Source organism: Solanum verrucosum, unplaced genomic scaffold (assembly GCF_900185275.1).
Source record: "Solanum verrucosum unplaced genomic scaffold, falcon-dt-bn FXZP01000109.1, whole genome shotgun sequence".
Taxonomy (NCBI): domain Eukaryota; kingdom Viridiplantae; phylum Streptophyta; class Magnoliopsida; order Solanales; family Solanaceae; genus Solanum; species Solanum verrucosum.
This window is the reverse complement of record NW_026020594.1, coordinates 636,556-659,254: the sequence shown is the minus strand read 5'-3', so window position 1 is coordinate 659,254 and position 22,699 is coordinate 636,556. Positions and strand designations below refer to the sequence as shown.

The 22,699-nt window shown below is 34.7% G+C and overlaps 1 protein-coding gene across 1 annotated transcript; it reads right to left on the bottom strand.

The window, feature by feature from the left end:
• Positions 1-357: 357 nt before the first annotated feature.
• LOC125811287 (protein CTR9 homolog) lies at positions 358-20,871 on the bottom strand. Its single transcript, XM_049490792.1, has 24 exons — positions 20,617-20,871; positions 19,931-19,997; positions 19,580-19,774; positions 18,682-18,782; positions 18,169-18,222; positions 17,829-17,945; positions 17,578-17,641; positions 17,026-17,240; positions 16,825-16,909; positions 16,421-16,521; positions 16,165-16,257; positions 14,188-14,256; positions 13,286-13,378; positions 11,365-11,703; positions 9,670-9,750; positions 9,354-9,512; positions 9,024-9,119; positions 4,846-4,947; positions 4,656-4,763; positions 4,342-4,566; positions 2,382-2,648; positions 2,231-2,302; positions 1,284-1,598; positions 358-810 (listed from the first exon to the last, which is right to left on the bottom strand). The coding sequence occupies exons 1-24, from the start codon at positions 20,755-20,757 to the stop codon at positions 682-684; spliced, it is 3,288 nt and encodes a 1,095-aa protein (XP_049346749.1). The 5' UTR covers positions 20,758-20,871; the 3' UTR covers positions 358-681.
• Positions 20,872-22,699: the final 1,828 nt, after the last annotated feature.

The following is a 22,699-nucleotide window of genomic DNA, read 5'->3' as shown; positions in this document are numbered from 1 at the left end:
TCATATCCATTCTATAGATTAGGGGATCACAACACACTGTTTGATAGAATTTATTAGTAAAAATAATGCATGCACTATATTGTATATTAAAGTATGTATTATTAATATCATAAATTTCTGTGTATTATTAATACCATGAATTTATAGGTATCAATAATACAAGGGGTTTTAATACATGCATTAGCATGGCTATAGACCCATTACCCCTCAAAATCTTTTTTACATCTTTTCCACAATAATTGTGAAAAGTATTTTTGTAAGTAAATATTTTTATGCAATGAATGTTATTTTTACTACGCCAATGACCAAACAAACCATGCATAAGAAATAGTCTATGTATAACTAATTCCAACATTAATAATACAAACATTATTAATGCAAGCATTACTAATACACTCTATTTAGCATTATTCTTATACACCCTATCAAACAACCCCATCAACACAAATGGGTGGCTGTTAAGCTTGTGCATTTACAGTATAGCTGTTTGTCTATAACTTGAGCTACATTTACCTTTTCTTCCTACCAATAACCCAGGCTAGTCTACCCCAGGAAACAAAAACTATAACGCAGCCAGGCCTAGAAAGAGGCAACAGAAATCCCACTGTGTTTTACACAAAAGGAAGGAATATTGACAATCTTGTCATCAACCAAACTAGAAATTGTAGATGTATTCCATCTTCATTCATCATCATCTGCAGCAACATTTTCTCCATCTTCTCCATCACTTCCCTGCCTCTGCAATGGCTCATCCTCATCTGATTCTGACAGTGCCTGCCTTCGCCGACTTGCATTTGATGAAGGTGCAACCTTCAGCAATCCAAAAAAAAAGAGAATCAGTAAACCAAAACATTCTATGCATGACTTGATCTTTCTTTGAACTCGGAAGAGTGAATGTGATATAAACAGAAGAGCACCGTTCATATGGGAAGATGAAAAATTAAAAGGTTCCTCTATTTTTCAGGAAACCTAATGTGAGCCAAACATAATGTTTTGGTTGGTTGGAAAGAGAAGAGGTAGGCAAGTAAAAGAGGAGTCACAAGGGTTAATTTTCTTGTTTTTATTGACAGATCAGAATTTCCAAGTACTCAAGTTTAGATAGGAACGAGGAAGTAAATGCCCTTTACATCCCTTCCAGTTCTACCAAACCACTTAAAGGAAAAAGACATTTGCCCAATAAGATGACCAAGCATGCTCCAAATTACCCTCTCCATCCCTTGTACCAAACGTGTAACAGTGGAAGGAGAAAACATATATGCACCAAGAGAAGAGAGAGAGATTACAGTGTCATCCTCGGCATCAGAATCTTCAAGCCCAGCTGCTGCAAGTAGATCCTGTGGATTATTCTCTGCTTGATCATCATGATCATTTGTTTGATCATAAGATTCTTCATAATTTCTGTTACGGTCAACATCCTCCACTTCTTCCTGATCATCCATCTCAGCTTCTGCTTCCTCAGATTCGTAATGAGATTTCTTGTCCCTCTTTCTCCGCTTCCCACCTTTCTTCCTCCTCCTCTCACCATGCCCGCCCTCGTCATCTTCATTCTGGGGCCTGTCTTTCCGTTTAGAGGCAGGAGTACTGCTTTTCCATTGTTCCTAGAGGCAAAATATGTAAGTATTAAACTTAGTGCAACTGAACTTCCTATTCTTGAAGAACTGAAGAGAGATGAAGAGCAATGATATGTAAACCAACTAAAGTACAATTTTCACATTGCAGTTTAGAGATCAACAACTGTTTCCTAAAACAGATTATATTCTCTTATGCATCTTAATGGCATATATATACTCAATGAAGCACAACCTTCAACGGCTCTGTAAACCTTGACAAGTTTACACCATCCACATAACTGCTATAGCTTCTATTTTAGTATTTTTTATCATACTTCAGACATTATGCCATCAACTAAACAAGAAAATAAACCTGTCAATCCTTAGTTAATAAAAATAGTGTAAATGCCATTTTTTAAATAATCTTAAACCAACTGACTTCTTTTATTCAAAAGTACTCAGGTGAAAAATTCTTAAAAAAATTCTATATCCCAAATTGAAAAGTTCAAGGACTAGAACCTGAAATGGTATCCATGTGGAGAAAGTGAGGCTACTAATGTGAAGATAGTGTAAATTTTTCTTCTTTTGGAGCTCAGAAATTTATTACAATAACTTCTCCAAGTATAAAGATGATGTGACCTCGCAACAATTGTTATAGCAGTGACTATGAGAAAATATACCTTAATACGCTCTAAATGCTGCTCTTGCTGCATCACTTGCTTGAGTTCATCCTCTTGTTTTCGTCTCTCTAGCTGTTTCCACAAGGCATGTGAGTAAAAAAGCATGCAACAAAAGCTATAAGCATAAGATGCAGTGCTATAAAGAACTAACTTGATATTTTCTCTGTTCCTCGGCTTTTCTACGATTTTCTTCAGCCAATGTGACCTGACGAGCAAGTTCTATTCTCTGCTTATTCTGTTGATCTTCCCGCTCAGCTGCCTCACAATGAACTTTTGCAGCCTCAAGCAAGTGCTTGCAGTATCCAACATGAGTTTCGATTTTTTTCTCATCAAATCCATGAACATGAAGATTTGAAGCTGCAGACAATAGACTGAATAAGCGAACTGCATTCTTCAGCTCTGCAACTGTTGCCCTCACCTACACCGTCAAAAAAAAAGATACAAACATAAGAACTGGAGATGCCCCTATTTCTTTGTTTGTGATCTAATTATAGAATGTATGATAAAATATAGCACTCAAACTCTCAAACTACCTGTAAAGTAAGTAAGCAAATACTCCCTCTGTTGTTTGTCCGGTTTTTAACTTGGCACAGACAAGAGTTCAAGAAAGTATTAAAAAATTGTTGAATCTTGTGGTCTTACACTAAAGGGAGGTAAAATGTACCTAAATGTCCTTTACTCTTGTGGTCTTAAACAAGCCACGCAGAAAGTTGCAATTAAAGAGTTGTCAAAAAGGGAAAGAGGCATTTTTTGAAACAGACTAAAAAGAAAAGTCAAACAAACAAATTGAAAGGGAGGTAGTAATACATTTAGCCAAAGTATCAATATATGCGAACCTAGGTGGTGCTAAGCCAATCTTGGCATAGATCAACTATATTTCCTAAGATCAACCAGTTGGACATAATAGACCGTGCAGCAATCACATTACTCCAACCAGGCACAGGTAACCTGAGTTGAAAAGGTCCTCCTTCTTGGTTCTCCAACTAAAACTTAAACAGCTTTGGGTTTAGTTAAGATTCAGCTGTCACAAATATTATTCTGACTCTTCTTCCTCGTATTCAGCTAGGCTCTATTCTTCTTTCAGATCTGGGTATGTAGTATGTACATATCTTTTTAGTAACATCTTCATTGAACCTAGTAGTGCTACTCCCCCTGCATCTCTCTTTCAGCTCCACAGACTACAAGTCTACAACAACATACCCAGTGTAATCCCACAAGTGGGGTGTTGGGAGGGTAGGATGTACATAGACCTTAGCGCTACTTTGTGGGGTGTGGGGTAGAGCGGTTGTATAGGGTGTGGGGTTGAGCGGTTGTTTCCGGTAGACCTTGGCTTGAAAGAAGTGTAATCACAACAATAGATTGTAAGGAATAAAGATGGCAAAGATCAGGATGAACAAAACAACACATAGTAGTAAAAATTAAGCCTAAGGTATACGCGAATACAAACTAGTACAGCTAAATAATGAAAAGATGAGAAGAGAGGACTACCGCGCCCCCCCCCAAAGTACAACACCACTCACCTACTCTAATCCTCAACCTCCATACCTTCCTATCTTGGGTCATCTCCTCAATAAGCTGAAGATGAGTCATGTCTTGTCTAATTATCCCCACCCCCCGCATTCTTCTTCAGCCTACCTCTACCTCTCCTCAAGCCTATTATAGACAACCTCTTACACCTCCTTACTGGTGCACCTCCTATTCACATGCCCAAACCAGCTCAGCCTTGCTTCCCTCATCCTGTCCACCACAAGGCTTCAGCTTCAAAGACTATGCTGGTTCAATATAGATATGTGGCACAAATATGTCATTAAAGGCCTATTGAATAGGTATCATATGCACACATGATGGACTTGCATCTTATCTAGAAAATCATGAATTCATCACAGCGTATCACACATATTAAGAACATGAACAAGGAAGAACAGTTAAAAGGAACTAAATCATTATCAGAAAATCATGAAATCATCACAACATATGATATATATTTTAAAATGTCCACGAGGAAGAGCAGTTAACGGGACTAAAATAAAGAAACCCATTCATTTTAGTTTGACAAAGGGGAGGATGAAAGAGGAAGGAGAGGAAGAAAGGAGAAGATTATTGCAGTGAACCTCATCAACAGTCCGCTTGGTCTTTTGTAACGTTGAGGCTGAAAATTTCTGTAGTGCTACACCAGTGTCAAATCTCAACGTATAATTTGAAGGTGCTAAGTGGATGGCTCTTAATAAAGTCTTTTTACAATCCTGCCACTGTTCAGCTTCATAATGTGTTCTTGCTAAATAAAGAAGCACCTGACTGTCGGTATTATAATAAAATTTCCGCAGGCAATTTTGATACTGCAAGAACAAGGCATCAACATATTCAGTGCTGTGGAAATATCAACCCTGAGAAATAGCTAAAAATTGAAGAGATCACAAGAACATACCATTTTCACAGCCAATGCAAAGCTGCCTTGAGCAAAGTGAACATGTGCAAGATTAATCCACACATCAGGCATCTGGACGAAAACATTTCCACTGGCAGCTTCTTGAACCTACAAGATTAAGGTCCAGCAGATACTTCATAAACTTGGGACTTTTGCCTCAACCATGTAGAAGTAGAAAAAGTTAACAGACCTGTGTGAAAAGATCCTTTGAAATATCAAATTGACCTTTTTCTGCCAAAACAACACCAGCACCATTTGCAGCATAGAGATTTGCATTATGCTGGAAGAGAACCTGATGGAATGAACAGTATTTTACACATCAGACAACTGAAAATGTTCAACCAAGAGTCTTATCAAAATGCAAACAGAAAAATCCCAAAAAGGAAGTTTGAAGCTTAAACAAAATGAAGTCCATTTCAAAAGACTGTATGGCATACAAAACAAACTTATGACACGTTAAATAACTTCTTTTGACGTATACAATTATCTCACTAAGAACACCTAGACACATGCGCTAAAAAAAGAAATCCAATATACACATAAATTTAAGTTGCTCCATTATCCTACTTAGCACATTTACAGTAATTTTTTATGGTCTCCTGTAAAGATACACAAAACTCCATAACCTTATCTCCAAAAATTCAAAAATTAATAAAATAAGCAAATAACTGACGAAGTCAATTCACACACTTGATGCACTTTTAAAGACTACATTGGACAAGCAACTTGTGAGAAATCAACGGACAGAAAATTATTGTTGAGGTGTGTTACTTAACTGTCTTACACCAAGACCTATTTATATACATACTTTACACCGTCCTATATACCTATTTTCAAATGTGGGACACTAAGCATAGTATTTTATAGACGAATTATCTAACTACCCCTCTCAAGCCGGTGCATATATGCCATTTGTACCAAGCTGTTGCAAATGTAACTAATACAAGTAAAGGTGGGCATGGTATTCTAGATACCGAATACCATATTAAAACCGAAATGTTTGATACCGCAGTTTTGGTATTATGGTACTTGGTATCCATTTTTAAAAAGTTTGGAATTAGGTACAATATTTATATAAAAATGCTGAAATACCGAATACCCTGTCGAATGTATAGTTACATATAAAGTTCATATATATATTAGTATAATTCTAACAAATATATAAAATAGTATAGTATAAAACTAATTCTTTAGATGTTAGAACTTTGACTACTCTATCTCAATTGAATGTCCTTTTTGGGTAATTGATTAACGAAAGGAATTGCTTGTACTTTCTTATGAATATTCTACATGTGTAAGGTGTTTATTAATTGAGAAGTTTCTTGAAAAGCTTAAGTCATAATTACTAAATTAAATGGTATCTTAATTGTCCTATGTCCTCCTATAAATTACTTTCTACGAGCAATCCATACTAAAAAGAGAAATAGGCCTGAGTTAAAACACCTCAACGATCTAGTGTTCATCAAATATAGTAGAACATTGGTGCGGCATTACAATGCTCGCAATACCATTGATCCAATTTTGTTGGATAATATTGATGATGAAAATTAAGGGTTAACTGGAGCACCCAAAATCATGAAGATAAAGAAGCATACAAAGGAGAATGTCTCACTTATGGTGATGTTGCTATGGCAAGGGGTGTTGAGGAGAATATTTATGGGTTTTTTTTTGTTTTTTTTTTTTGGGGACGGGGGGTTTCAAGTCCCAATTCAAGTAGAGCCCCTTGTTGATGAGCCCTCTGATGATGAAGAAGATGAGGACCAAGTAGAACCCTAGTTGATGGCACTTCAAGAGTTTGAGGATCCTGTTGAAGAATAGGATTTTGCTCCATTTGTGATTTGGTTATGCATTTGCTTTATATGTTGAGACTTATGAGGATTATTGACTATCTATTTCTAGAATCTATTATTTACTTTTTAATCTAAGAATTGAAAGATTTGTTTAATATGTTACCTCTATTAAATTCTTGATTATTTATCTATGCATATTTAATATATTTTATATTTATACTAAATAGCGTTTTATTTGGAAAAAGTGTGTTCTTCGCTTCACGCTTCTTGCTTCTGTGAAGTGAGCCCTCGTCTCTTTTTTCTGCTTCTCACTTCCCAAAACACGGGTAACAATAGATTACTCAAAAGTTGGTATAGGCAATACCTAAGAGATATAAGATGATCAAAAGATGTAAAGTAAGGTTGAGCTCAAACAATCTAACATCAGCTAACATAAGATACCGATGAAGGCCAGATGAGTAGCAATAAAGCCCTTTCTAAACTCAAAAATAACCAAGTAAGACACTCTTGAGAGCACGAGGACAAGAAGGAGTTGCTCAAATGGTAAGCACCCCTCGCTTCCAACCCGAAGGTTGTGAGTTCGAGTCACCAAGAGAGCAAAATGGGTGGGAGCTCCTGGGGAGGGGTTAAAAAAAAAAGAGCATTGAGAAGTCATAAACGGCTAAACTAGGATAAGTATTCTATGGCATTATTACTACAAAAGTATGAATAGAAACACCAAATTGATTTTATATTTCAGCAAAAACTCTTGAGTATAGAAAACTTCAGAATGATTTTCCATTAATAAAACCCCAATACATCTGGAATATTCATCCATCATACCAACAAACTAATGAAATCCTAAAGTTGATCCGACTCTACTAGGACCCCAAATATCATAATGAACTCCTAAAGTTGGATATCCCCTTCCCGTGTTTTTGGAGCCAAAAGCATGAAACTCGAAAGAAATTTGGATTAAAGAGAATCTAAACAAATTTTAGTCAATGTTATCAAAGGTACGCTCAAGCCCCGAAGCGAAGCTCAAAACATGTTTGAGCGTTTCGCCTCGCTTAATGTGTGCTTCAGTGTCGTCATCAAAGTACGCTTAAGCCCTGAAGCGAAGCTCAAAACGTGTTGAGCGTTTCGCCTCGCTTAATGTGTGCTTCAGTGTCGTCATCAAGGTTCAGAGACATACTTTTCCTTGCCAATGAACCTCTTCTGAGGAGACGACACTAAACAATTAATATTTCACTTTATGGTAATTATTTTTCAATTTTTTTGTTCGTATATTTGTCATTCATGCTTATAAATTATTAGGCTTGGACGAAATATATATATTTGTATTTCTCTCCATTTGCACCTTTTTTTCATTAAAGCGCATGTTTTATTTGCACTTAAAGCCCCACAAGAACTTGGAGCTTTTTTGCGCTTTTTGCTTTTGATAACACTGATTTTAGCAAATAACCACAAATTTTAAAGCTGACCAGAGGAGAGAATACTATCAGATCTGCCTGAAAAACTTGCCAAAATTACTAAGTTGCTGTTTGACTAAAGCAGGCTGAAAGAATTTTTAAACAAGTTGGACAAGGTATAGAAGCTTCAACTGATTCCCCCAGTGTAGGGGAAATTCAGAAAAGTCACCGGAAAAGTATGACCAAAATCTACAGAACAATAGTGAGAGATGACTCGGAAATCTTAGACGACCCAAGGAAAAAAGATCAGTTTTGGAAGATGGTCTAGAAAGGTCTCATGCGCCTGGAGCGCGTGTCGGACACGTCGCTGGAGACGGAGGCTCCACCAGCACATGATGGTGAATCTGGCGGATTGTTTATCTGGGGTTTTCTCGCTGGAGTTTCCTCAACTAGTGGACCCATTGGAGAAAGAGTGGCGTGATCTGCCTGAAAAATCACCAAAAAGAAGGCACGGTGATTGTCCCATACTTGCTGGTTACTGCACAGCAAGAATTCCTTACCAAGACTCTGATACCATGTGAGAAATAAAGGCATGGGAAAAATATTATTGAGATACGTTACTTAACTGTCTTACACTAAGCCTTTAATATATACATACATTACACAACACTAAACACGTATTTTCCAATGTGGGACACTAATCATAGAATTATATAAAGTAACCATCTAATTCACAACCAAAAAAAGAATTGGGAAAGGTCACCATGCCTCATGGACAAACAAATTTGAGAAGTCATGGGACATCCAAAGATCTCAAATAGAGAAACTTGAAAATAAAAGCTGGATAATTTGGTAATCATTTCAATGCTATATTAGTCTCATTTTGAGCCTATTGTCCATCTTCCTCTAAGGTATTACAACCTTACTTTAAGCCTATCGTCAAAACATATCAGTTAGTACGTGGCTTCAACAGATAGCAACTTACAAAGAATTGGAAAGCACACAAATTATATGGTAAACTGTCATATATGAGTGAGGTTGGTAGAGGACCTCTACCACCAAACTGTAGGTGGAAGTTGCAGTCATGTGGGAGGGTAAGTGGGAATAGTGTTGATCCTCTTGGGTGGGGTTGTTGACGGATGGGTGGAACCTGAGATTTGAACTAGTTACTGGGAGAAGAACAATACCTTTGTATAAAGTTCCTTAGCCTTCTCCAGATGAGTTGCTTCCAATTTCGGAGCTCTTTTCTCATTCCGAATTGCCGCGAAGTAATTCCAATTTCCCTTTAAAATACAGGAAAATTTAATAATAAGCTGATGTCCCAGGTTCTACTATAAGGTTAAATAGTAAGGATAAAAGTTGTAGTGATAAGTCAATAATTTCTAGAAATCAAGGAACAAGCAAAACAATTGGGTGACAAGAAAAAACGTGTCCAAGATGGGTATTATGCAAATCACAAACTAATAACAAAAATCATGAGATGAGAAATTTAATCAGCTTCAAACAAACATATGCACCAGACAAAGAGTAGCATAAGAATCATTTCCATCAGTTGCATCCTTAGCAGCCCGAAAAGTTTCTTTTGCCTTCACCCAGTCATCATTCTTAAGTTCCAAATCTCCAAGCATTAGCAGTGCATCTGGATACTTCTCATTCACCTTTAGCGCATCACTAATCTGTAAACAGACAACAACTACGCCTTAGTCCCAAAAGAGTTGGGGTCGCATCAACAATTCATGGTCAATGAAAATCTTTCGTAGAAGGGGGTTTTTGGGTAATTGAGAGTTAATAGAAGACAGTTTGCAAATAACGATACAAGGAGAGAACAACAACCAACTCATTGCTTAGCTGCACATTATTTCGGGCTTTTGCAATGGACGCCAGCCTCAGATAAGCATCTGCATACTCTGGATACTGAAATTTAGGAAAAGAGGTTACATACGGGATTGCCAAAGATGACATAAAGCCAAAGTGCAAAGAGATGCAACAGTTATATAAAATCTCCATAAGATTCATGTTATTTGCATCTTCTGACTGGCTTTCAAACTGTAAACAGAGGAAATCTTTTAATTGATTTTTGGACAGTAAAATCACCCTTCAGCCTTCAGTGGTGTTATTTACAGGTAATGAGGCACCATCAACAGAGTTATACAAGGCCATCTGTATTGGGCATGAATAGAGTCCCGACTCTTTGGTTTAATTAAGTTCTAGAAAGTTAAAAGGCCCTGATTGATTCAAGTCATATATTAGCCCACTATGACTCTACTATATTTTATCAATAATCTATTACTGAAAAATCTATTGTTTCAGATAATTATATATAGTAAGATAACAGATCTATCCATGGCTATAAAGATCAGCATCTCTATATTATATAACTCATATCCAAATGTGGAGAACTGACAATTAAAGAGTGTAATCAACAGAATGTTTTCACCCCCTCCCTAAAGTTGTTTTCTGATGATGTCTCTGGGAGAAGCAAGCCACCACTCTCCTTTCTTCAATCACTCCGTAGGGATTAAGACGAGGGATTGTCTTTCTCTTCATACTATTCTCTACCTTTGTTCCTGATTACATTGGGCAGGTAGTGGCAAAGGAAGCAGCTGAGGTAAAGAAACTTACCCCTTCCATTTAGATAGGGAGATTCTCCGGCTTATTATTATTGACTTCATGCAATCACCCTATATCTACCATCTTTTTTACAGGATATCAGAAACAATTAGACAACAATATAACCAAAAGCATGTGACTATCATACCATTTTTATTTGGAGAGAGGTTCTCATTAAGCTTGCAAGATATAAACATCAATTAACTTTCTAAATAAATTAGTAATAGTTCTATACAAGAATTGTTAAATGATTCACTTTTTATAACGAAGATTATCAAATTTTAAAAAGGTTACTTTTTCATTTCCATCAAAATTGAAAGCAATGTTTGAATTCACCTTTTTTGGCTCAGCAAACAAAATTGATGAATCTATGAATGTATTCATATTCTTTAATTTTGGATCTTCCATTTTACATCTCTTTGATAAATAACTCAATAGTCTTTTGTTTAACAATTTTATACAGCAATGGAAGATTAGAAGGGGCAGCGCGGAGTACAAAATACCCCACATTAATATAGGGTCCGGGGAAGGGCCGCACCAAGGGGTGTGATGTAGGTAATCTATATATATCCTAATACTATCTTAATCAACATATCCTAATACTATCTTAGTCTTACATTATTTTGACCTTGATGTGACAGCTCATGCTTTATTAATAAATCGTTAGATTGAGGTTTTCTTTCTGTCTTTTACCTGCGCAGCTCATACTGTTACAATTTTTCCCCTTTTGTAAATACCCAGACCTTCCAATAACAATCTAGGAATGCATATGGAAAACATTGAAGGGCACTACTTCTTAGAAGTCCAACCATCTTAATCATATAACAACCAAGAACAAAAAAAATCATCAATATTAGATGTCACCAATAAGTCAGTTCATAATCAATGTGATAGTGCCAATTGGACATGTTTTCATACCTTGAATAAGATAAGCCGGTAAAAGATGCTGGCAGTTTCTGTGTCATGCAACTGCTCCAGTAATCTTGCCATGTTAAAGAGTGTCGAAACTTTGTTCCAAGGAAGTTCCACAGTACTTCCTTGTTCCTCAAGTCTATGAAATAGCTGTAAGTCCTTGTATTGTCGAACAGATGCACTGGCATCAATTGGATATTGTGCACTTTTTAACAGATCAGATTGTGCTTCACCATTGGGATATAAAATCCCTCCAGAAGTTGGATCCTCAGACCGTGCTTTAGCATCAAGGAACCTAATCCATATGCCATCACCTAAAGCTTCCTTGAAGCTTTGTGTAGCAAGCTGGAAATCAGTAATCAGAAAAGGTTAGTGATATGCATTATAGAATGCAATGATAAATCTAAGGGCATCTCCAACCCTACCCTCTATTTTACTCTCCAAATATAGAGTTCTCTATTTTTTAAGAGAACCAACTCCAATCCAATTCTCTATTTTACTCTTTAAAAAAAAATGTTCTTCTCTCTCCTCAATATTATATTATTATTTCTATTTCATTCTTATGTTCTTATTTCATAATATAAATCATTTCTTCTTTTTGCAAATAATCACCCGAGATTATAATCTTCATGTAATATAAAATTTTATTCTTTTCAAATTTTTCATTTAAGATAAAATTATATTTTATTCTAAATTTCTAAATAACTTAAATTGCAACAAATATTATATATAATACATATTAACGAACAATTCAAATAAAAGTGAAATCATTGACGAAATGCAATTACATAATACATATTGCATCATTCATAAAATTTATTTTAAATTTTACATAAATCTCAACTTTCAAGATTATTACGTCGCTTTCATAAACGCTCTATTAATGCATTACGAAGTTCAAATGAGCAATTTTTTGTCCTTATTTTTTTTACGTGTAGCTAAAAATTGTTTAAATTAACAATATCATCTTGTATCCAATTATTTCATGCATGTAGTAGTTTACTTCTCCTATTCCATTTTGAACTATTGCATCAAGTAATTTCACGCTCATTAAAAAGTGTAGTTTAATAATTTATCACTATAACATAAAAGTAGACTGTTTGAATTATCATGTAAATTTTGTGCATTCTTCTTAGTGAACAATAATTATAATTTTAAATTACATATTTAAAGTGAAAAAATATTTTAAAAATATTTATTAAAATTGTTAATTCGGGATGGAAGTAGTATACTTATCAATAATATGTTTTTTTTTTTTATGACAAGGGAAACCTGCAGCCGCTACCCTTTGGGTGCGCACAGGTGCAATAGCTCGCAAACCACATAGGAGAGGTAACCCGCACTAGGCAAGCCCGGTGCGACGAGCTCGACCCAGAAGGCAAACCTCTTGCTTTCGCTGGCAAGGGGTTTCGAACTTGAGACCTCCAACATGGAAGCCCAAACCACTGGGCCACCCCGAAAGGTTTATCAATAATATGTTTTTAGATGATATATTACTTAAAAATAATTACAAATATTAAAGACTTAATTAATAGTCTTATATAATATAGATAATATTAAAATAATTTTAAATTACGTATTTAAAGTGACAATTTTTTTTTAAAATAAAATAGAACAGAATGGAAGTAGTATACTTATCAATAATATGTTTTTAGATGTTATATTACTTAGAAAATAATTATAAATAATAAAGACTTAAATAATGATATAATAGAAATAATATTAAATTAATCAAAAAGTGAAATAGATAGGTGAATAGTACATCTCTATAAATGGAGGATAAAGAGTAATATGGAGGTGGGTTGGAGAGGGCATTCTCTATTTTACCCTCCAAAGATAGAAAATGGAGGATAAAATAGAGATGGGTTGGAGATGGTCTAAACATGCAAGCAACTCGAAGTCACTAACAAAAAGGAACTTTACAAACCTCAAATTCTTCCCTTTCAAAATGGAGGACGCCAATATTGTTGAGTAACTCTATTGGTACTTCTTCATTTGATTTCTTAAGCAAATTACGCGCCTGCAAAATTAGAGAGGTCTTACCTTAAGTGTACAATAATCTTCTTTTAGAGGTTAAAGTATAATGAACAGTGTTGTGCAAATTTCACATCAACCTCAGAAATTCATGGCCATCAAGAGCAATTTACAACACTGATGCTAGACAAAGCAGAATTCTGGATGCCCAATGTTGCCGCTATGTAAGCATGCCATATATGCATCTCATCTATGTGAAACTCTAATACCTTGAGTCAGACGAACAAGTACTTTCAACAACCGACCTTTTAATAAACAAGTTAACCAACAACTAACTACTACAGGGAAGAGTTAAAACATCTGTAACCTGAAAATAAGACTTATTTATTGAACAGATGGAAGTGAATAGTAGACTTGCAATCCAAAAAGAGAAAGAAATTTTAAGAAGAAACAAAGAAACGAGAAGGATGAATGAAATTTGAGCAACTTCCAAATTTTGGAAGACGGAAAATTAGGGATCAAATTTACCGATCAGAAAAAATTAGGGAGAAAATAATTTTTAACTCTTCCTTTCAACTAAAGATAGATTGATATTGAAGTCAAAGCAATATAAGATGGATCCTCAAAGTATTGAAGATCAGAAAGACTGCCTAATTTGAGAATGTTTCCATCAAGAACACCGATTTTCTTTAATTTTTTCATCAGTAGAATAAGAAACTTCTTATGCTCAACTGAGTTCTACATGCTATCCTCATCACTCCTTCAATAATACAGAAGTACATTCTGCTACTGGGAGCATAAGCAAGTGAATTGAACAAATATACAGAGATAAATGGAAATATACAAGGCCCTTACTGTTTTAAAGGCCTCTAAAGCAGCAGCAGGATCATTTGAAATTAACAGCTCTCCTATATCCAAAAAGGCCTGCAATGAAGCATGAAAAAATATAATTAAAGCAGGTACTCAGGAAGAGAATAGTATCTCACTTAAGATGTCATGCCATCCTTAGTACAAAATCTTTTGGCGAAGAAAATGATTTTATTAATAGTGGAGAAGTCCCCATAATACAAGTAGTATACCAAAAAGTAGAGACACCTAGATCACCATTGTAGTCTAATTTTTAAATGGATGAAAGCATTACACCCCGTGATACAAGATGGAACAATAGCATTTAACCATCTTTTTTTGCATTGTAAGTGGACTGAGGAGCTATGGAAAATGTTCATTTGCCTGAAGGGAATTAGGTGGGTGAAACAAGGAAGCATCAAAGGAGTTCTAAGTAGCTGGAATAGGGATGGCAATGCTTCAAAGAAGAAGGAGATATGGAAGATTGTCCAAGCATGCATTTGGTGGACAATTTGGAAAGAGATGAACAATAGGAGCTTTGAGAATGTGAATGAATTGCTTAGCTCTTTTCTATTTTTGGTGTAAACAAGATATTTTAGCTAGAACAAAAGACATCTTTGATGTACTAGATTGTCTATAGGCATCAGTTTGATAAAGCTCAAACCTTCTGTAAGATGTAATACTTTTTTGAAGGGGGGCTACACTTTTGGTTGTAGTATACATGTGGATATTAATAGACCAAAGTTACCACCCTTAAAAAAAAATGGAAACAATTATAAGCTTTCAGATATAAAGAGATATTACACAATCCCGATAAATGAGTCAAACAGACCCACTAGACTACCTTCTTCTGGCCTTTTGAAAAATATTTTCTTCCACTAGCACCAACAAAATACACAAGTCAAATTAACCTCTTAACTCTACATCCAATCAAATATTATCATGTAAAACAAAACAGATGGATCAACTTTCATACAAATTGAGATATTAGAGAAAAAGAAAACTTCCTAGACATTGGTAAATTGAATCAAACCGACCCAAAATAGAGGAGTTACTATATATGAAAAACTTGAACACTATAAACACTCCTATATGAATGTACCATTGCAAGAGTTATTATATATGAAAAGAGGGGATGACAAGCTCCAAGAAAAGAAGACATGGAAAAGAATATTTTTTAGTGTTTCAAGGAGCAGGGAAGACATTCCAAATTCACCTTACTAGCATTTCTTTCGAAAAATATGGCAAAGTAAAAATTGTCTCAATAATGATGGGGTGAATGTTCAGTCTTTTGAGAAATTAGGTTATCTGATATGGCAATTAGGATAAACGGAAATTAATAAATTCACCAAATCTAGTACATAAACAGAAAATTAGAATATTATTAAGACGCAAAAGAGATAATTTTCCAGCTTTTAATACGGTTACATGTACAAAGCCATTAGTCATGGTGTTACTCACAGCACCATTGCATAAGGATTATATAGCTATTCAGATGTTGTAAACCAACAATTTCTTATAAAAAAAACAATGAGTTCGTTGAGTTCATTTTATAAACAAAAACAGCAGGACAATGGTATTACACTTCAAATCACATTCTAATAGATTTAAAACTCCCACCCCTCTAGTACTCAAGAGACTAGGAGGATTGCATCAGCATCACATGCCCTTTTTTCAGAAACTATAGGAGGATCGCATCAGCATCACATGCCCTTTATTCAGAAACTATCTTTATTTGTTCATTTTTCCTTTTTTCCCCTATTTTCTTTAGTTCCCTGTTCCTACAAAGGGCTTTCAAAAGATATTATATAAAATAACTGAAAAAAAACGAATCTCCTTTCTTAAACAACCTATCAGCATTTGATAGATTATCCAGCACCGAGCAATCTTAGTTATTAGTGGAGGTTTGGTTCGTTAGCTGGTACTTGTTTAGTCATTCAGAGAGTGACTGGCATTTTTTTAGATGCATTATACACATAAAAATACCTGGGGATCACGAGGATCAATTTTTGTGGCTTTCTTCAAATATTCCTGAACCTTCTCTGCCTGGCCAAGCTGAACATAAATGTGTGCAAGAGCCTGCAAAAAAAGAAAAAGATAAACTATTCAAATAACAAAAGCAAAATGTTGACAATAGTCAGAACTTAAAGCAATGACCAGAATAGTTGTCAAGTTTCTTAATAATAATAAAATGTTGACAATAGTCAGTCCCAGCAAAGTACTGTATCAAGTATCAACTCACTTTCACTGCCTCGCAACTTTCAGGATGAACCTCCAAGACTTTCTCAAAATTCGCCAACGAACTCCGAAGATCTCCCAACTTCAGCTGTACTTGTCCCAATCCTAACTTAGACAAGCAAAGAAAATGGTGAAACAGATAAAAAAGAATGATCTAGTTGGCAAGTTTTATTTCCCAATTGACAGCCTAAAGCTTTTGTTGCACGTTGTTTGGCCATGAAAATTGTGAGTATTTGAAAAAAGTTGTTTTTGTTTTCAATGTGGAAAATAATACTTGAAAATAAGTTGTGTTTGGCCATGAAAACAAATTTGAGTTGTTTTTGAATTTTTGTGAGTAAACTGGAACGAAACAGTTTTTTGGTGTTTTTCAAATATTTAGTGACAGACAGCAGGAAGAAAATCACTTACCATAATAGGGTAATACAAATTCATGTGGCTTACTGCTTTCTTTCACAGACGCCATGTAGTACATTCCAGCTTTCTCATAGTCACCCTTTAGTCATGGGAAACAAAATAAATATCATCAGAATAAAGCTTCAGGGGGAATCATAAACAAGAATCACTCAATTACTGCTGCGAAAAGTATTAAAGAGTTGTGCATCTTCAGACCTTGCTGTGGTAGGAGCGTGCCAAATTGTAGTACGAATGAGACTTAGTTGGCCCATGAGTAGTTACAGCAAGTGCAGTCTCAGTCAATTGCTCCACAAGGAAATGCTGGCCAGTGAAGAAAAAATGATTGGCCAGATAATTTAGAGCCATTGCACAGTAAGGATATATCTCAAAGGCTCTTTGCATCTTTTCCATTCCTCTCCTAATACCAGAAGCTGTACATGCAGTGCTGACATTAAGTTAGACAAAAATACTGCTATAGACTCTACTTTCACATAACTAAAATCAGGATACTAGCACAACTATAATTCCTGAGAAATCTCAAGTAGAGCTTTCTAAACAAGATAAGTAATATCATAACGACACTTTCCAGATACACGGGTCAGAATTAATTTTCTCTGAAGAAGCAAACTAAATCGTATGGGTCACTTTTTTTCTCCTAGAAGGTTGTGCAGCAATCTGGCTTTTAAGTGTATCGCCTGCCTAGAAGGTGCAGAATTAACTTCAATCACATATACAGACTCGACATATCAATCTAAGGGAAAAGCGCACCTTCATTGTTTTGCAGATCCAGAATTGCTAGTGCCACCAGAGCGTCCACATTTTCTGGATCCAACTATACATTCCGAAGTAGTTACAAGAAAGTCATATCAGTTGAAAATAAAAATAAGGGGGGTCTGGTGACGAAGCATCCTACGTTCCCTCAAGGAACGGGGAAGGGCCGCACCCCAAAGGGGTGTTCATCAGTTAAGCATGACAAAAAGAATTATAATAAACTTATCAACGCAAAATTCTACACTTGCCTGCAAGACACGACAAAATGCCTGTTTTGCCTTATCCAATTGGCCCAATTTGTATCTACAGAGACCTATTCCGAGCCTTACCGCAGCAGGACAGTCAGGATACACTTGCAAGGCCCTCTACCAAATACATATGAGCCAAAAAAAAAAAAAAGGCAACATAGAGTCAATATCATTTCTTCTAACAATATCTAGAGAGCTATTTAACATTATACATGCTAGATTAGTTATGATGTTTCCCAACTGGATTTTTTTTTCATTTGGCATGAAGAAGGGGAAGCGACGCCCATTCTCCTATCCAAAGCCAACAAATTAGCCTATAAGTAATGGATCGACGATGAACCTTATATAGCTCCAGTGAATCAGAATATCGTCCACGGCTAAACTGAACACAGGCCTGCAAAAGATTGGGGTTGCTATGAGAGTCGATACAAGATTATAACACTTGGAATTAGCATATCCTTACAAGGATTTTGCAGCGGAGCACAAAGAGAAAAAAGATCTTCAAACAATTTCTTTTATAAGAAAAAATTACATCATACAAAAGGTGCAGCTGTTCAGTTAACTATCCATAACATGTTACCATAGTCATCCACATCACTGTTCTTGTGCAGCAGAGCACATGATATCATCCAAAAGCTGTAGTTCTTCAATTAATTATCCTTAATATGTCACCATGGTCATCAACATCACAGTTCTTGAGCAGTAGATTAATTTCACTTCCACCCATATTGAAGGGTTTAAGCAGAACAACCAGCATCATGTTATAAGCTAGGTAGTTCTTAACTTCATAACGTGTAAAAAAATTGACATATTTAATGCTTTTGAAAAGAAAACAAGCATGGAATAGGCTTACCTGACCCAGGAGAGCAGGAACATTATCACGATCTCCATCAAGTACAATCTTGAAAGCAGCAAATGCCTGCTCTACATCGCCCTTGGCAAGTAAAAGCTGACCTGTAAAGCATGTGAATGCTCATCCGGTTGGTAAATAATTACACGGATACTATTACACCTTTTTTTTCCAGCTTATACAACCTTATATTCTACGGAAGTGTTGCAAAAGTAGGGTTTATTACAACCGTGATGAAAAACTCACTCCCTCAAACACAGGTCAGAAACTCAACAAATATGCTTGGCAGAGCCTACAAGCTCCTAAGAAGTTCAGGCAACCATCTTACCAAAGTGAATAGCAGGGGGGGAACTCGATGTTTTTTTTTTTTTCTTCATCAAAAAAGTTAATGAAGCAATTTTACATGATAACCAATATGTTTTTAGTAAATATCAAGCAACCCTCCTTATCAAAAGAAGTAATTTTAGGCAACTCTTTTTCCAATGTGAATAGAGGGGGGAAATCAGAAGTTTGAAAACCCTGGTTAAATTACATCCATGCAGCCCCTGGAACGTCTGTAGACTTAACCAAACAATTACAACAACAACAACAACAGCATACCCAATGTAATCCTACAAGTGGAGTCTGGGGAGCATGGTGTGTATGCAGCCTTACCCCTACCTTGGTAAGGTAGAGAGGCTGTTTACTTAACCAAAACAATTAAGTAGGATAATCACATCTCAGTGAAATCTTAAATATGTTAGAGCCTTATCAAAAGAAATGTCCTATCTGTTACAAGTGTTCAATTAAATGTAAATTGCTCCACTTCAGAAAAATGATTTTAAATCTCAACTGCAAAAAGGCATCGATTTACTTGTTTCAAGCAGTAATATCCACATTAATGAAATGAAATAATGGTCACCTTTCCCAACCCACGTAGAGGGCTCGTGCATGTCAATTCTGGATGCTTTATTATAATATTGAGTTGCCATTATAAAGTGATCTTCCTTTTCTCTTTGTTTTGTCTCAATCTTCCCAAGATAACTGTAATATGCACCTAATGCATTTAGAATGGCGATCCTCTCATACCTCACATCTGCATAATATTCATCAATCTCTGCACCATAACAGTGTGCAATAGGAATTAGTCTTTTTCAAGAAAGAAAGACAGAAACTACACGTTCTCCGACTTTTCAGTGAGACTTGATAAATAACCATTCAATGCACTGAAATGTATCAGAGTCAATCAACTAGTATAAACACAAATAAGTACCTGGGCTAGACCCTTCTTCCAAGATTTGCCGAAACTGATCGACTTTGCCTTGTTTGAAATATTCCCTCTGAGAAAAAACCAGCATACATTTGTAAGGGGATGAAAAGAGAACTTTTACAACAACAACAACATACCCTGTGAAATCTCACAAAGTGGGTTCAGGTGAAGGCCTTACCTCTACTTCTTGAAGGTAGAGAGGTTGTTTCTAAAAGACTCTCGGCTCAGATGGAAAGGGAAAATAGGAGTGAAGATAAACATAATAACAAATAGAAAAGCAGTGTGAAGTATGAAATGTAACATCAACAACAAGGTGTGATTACCTAAACATAAGAAACATTAGATGAGAATATCTAATAGAGAACTTTTAGAAAAACAACAACCAAATGTTGTAAAACGTGAGACTTATCATGCATGTTATCTTTATTAAATTTGTAAAAACTACTCTAATATCATCAACCAAAACTAAATCATGGGCTCAATAGTTAACCAAACACAAAAAACCATAGGACATGGCTCCTACATGTATAATCAAACAAAAAACCCTGTCAATGCCCATACATTCGCATTAAAACAGATGTAAAGACATATATCAATAGCAAAATTCAACAACACAAAAAGGTCAAATGAAACTCCAGTAACAAACTAAGCAACATAAATCTCATCTGTATATATGAAGTGAAACTTACAGCAATTATAAGCCAGAGATCAAGAGGAGCTTGTTCGGCCTTAAGAATGTCAAGAATGTCAGAAGCATCCCTAGGGAGTTGGTCCAATGCTACCCTAACTTCCTCTTCCGAGTTTTGTACTGGAATGTACACAGACGCCATTGGATTCAAATTCAACCAGTAACAAAACAAAACCCTAAGTTTCTTTGTGGAGAAGAAGGAGAAGAGCTTTCAATTTGGACAAGTTCAAAACTTCAAATTTTGTAAAGAACTGAGCGAAACTCTGTGTGTTCTATTTTATTAAAACAGGGGCTCTCTAATTAATCAGTATCTGTTTGTAATTAATGATACACAAGACCTGGTTTTGTGTTTTTTTCCTCTTTTCTTCTTAGTTCTTAGGGGTCGTTTGGTGTAATGGATAAGGGAAGTTAATCCCGGGATAAATTTTAAGTAGCCTTTATTTCCTTGTTTGGTTGGAAAGCTTGGGATAACATAACTTATCCCAGGATTATGAATTAGTACCGGGATAAGTTATCCCTCATATTGGGTGGTATAGTAATTCCGGGATAACTTATCCCAGGATAAAATAGGTAAATGACAAATATATCCCTTTAAATCCTTTTTATACATCATTTTTCACATTTATTTATACTTACATTATTTTTAATATCATGTATAATAATATTTACTACTTCTTATTTTTATGATAATCATTAATATTTTTTTATTAAAAAATTACACTATATAAATATAATTTTTATTTGACTAATTCTTATGTTTATTTTATTTTGATTTCTCATAATTTTTCTTCTCTTTAACAAACTAAAGAGGAAAGTTCTATTTTTAAGCTAAATAAAAAAAAGTAATATTTTTAAATACACATGGTACTTATCATGGGAATACATAAACAAAAATATTTATGTTAAATAAAATAAAAGTTTTATTTTAAAAAATAAATAACTAAAGCTTGCAAAGAAAATTTAAAAAATTAAATAAAGTGAAGGGTAATTTTGTAAACAAACAACTTGTTCTTAAAATGTATCAATATATATTATTTTGAATACAACAAACCAAACACTCAATAAGAAATAATCCAGCACAATTTATCTCATCATAACTAATCCCAACATAACTTATCCCAACATAACTTATCTCATTATAACTTATTGAACAATTTTTCTCTTTTTGTCAAATCTATTTATCTGATAAATTTACTATATATTATAAATTATAAATAGAAAAAAAAATCGCTAAATGTTCATAAATTAAAATAATTTTCAAATTGATAGACTTTTATGCTTTAAAAAAATTAAGTCAAATCAGAACAAAATTATTTTTTAAAAAAAGAGTAAAGAAATATCCTAATTTATTTAAACCATAATGTATTCATTTAATGTATCTATCTATATATCAACACAAATAATTTTCCTTAAATGTTGATGTATCAAAATAATTTTCATTTCAAATTGATAGACTTTCAAGCTTTTAAAAATTAAATTAAATCAGGATAAAGTGATTTATAAAAAAAAAAAAGTAAAAAATACCTTTCAATTTATTTTGAACAATAATGTATTCATCTATCTATCTTTTTGCTAAATATTAATCAAACAAAATATTCTTAAAATATTTATCAACTTTTATGTCTTTAAAAATTTAATTCAGGATGAAATTGTAAAAAAAAGTGCATATATAAAAAAGTATAATTTACATAAATCACATAGTCTTAAGAGCTAATTACATTATTTCCCTACTCTTTAATTACAAAAATCCCTTAAAATTTATGGATTTCGAATACATCACTAGACTTCCGGGTACATCATTGAACTTCCGAATATATCACTGGACATCTGGATACATTGGTGAGGGATGTATTAGAGAGGGGATGAGACATCTGGATACATAGGGGAGGGATGTATCCAAGAAGGTGATAGAGATGTATCAGCGAGCGGAGAGTGATGTATCCGAAAGGGGATTTTTTAAATTTCTTTAAATGGTAGAGAATTTTAAAAATTATGGTAAAATAAGATGCGTATTTAGGTAATTTTTTCAATATATATCCTAATTTATTTTGGATAGTAATTTATTTAATTTGTATAAAAAATAA

Excerpts from the sequence above, each read along its gene's own strand:
- LOC125811287 (XM_049490792.1), bottom strand. The coding sequence starts at position 20,757 with ATGGCGTCTGTGTACATTCCAGTACAAAACTCGGAAGAGGAAGTTAGG. Across the intron at positions 19,998-20,616 it reads ATCTCTGGCTTATAATTGCT|AGGGAATATTTCAAACAAGG; the intron begins GTAAGTTTCACT and ends GTTTTTTCTCAG. Across the intron at positions 13,379-14,187 it reads CTTTAGAGGCCTTTAAAACA|GCGCGTAATTTGCTTAAGAA; the intron begins GTAAGGGCCTTG and ends CTAATTTTGCAG.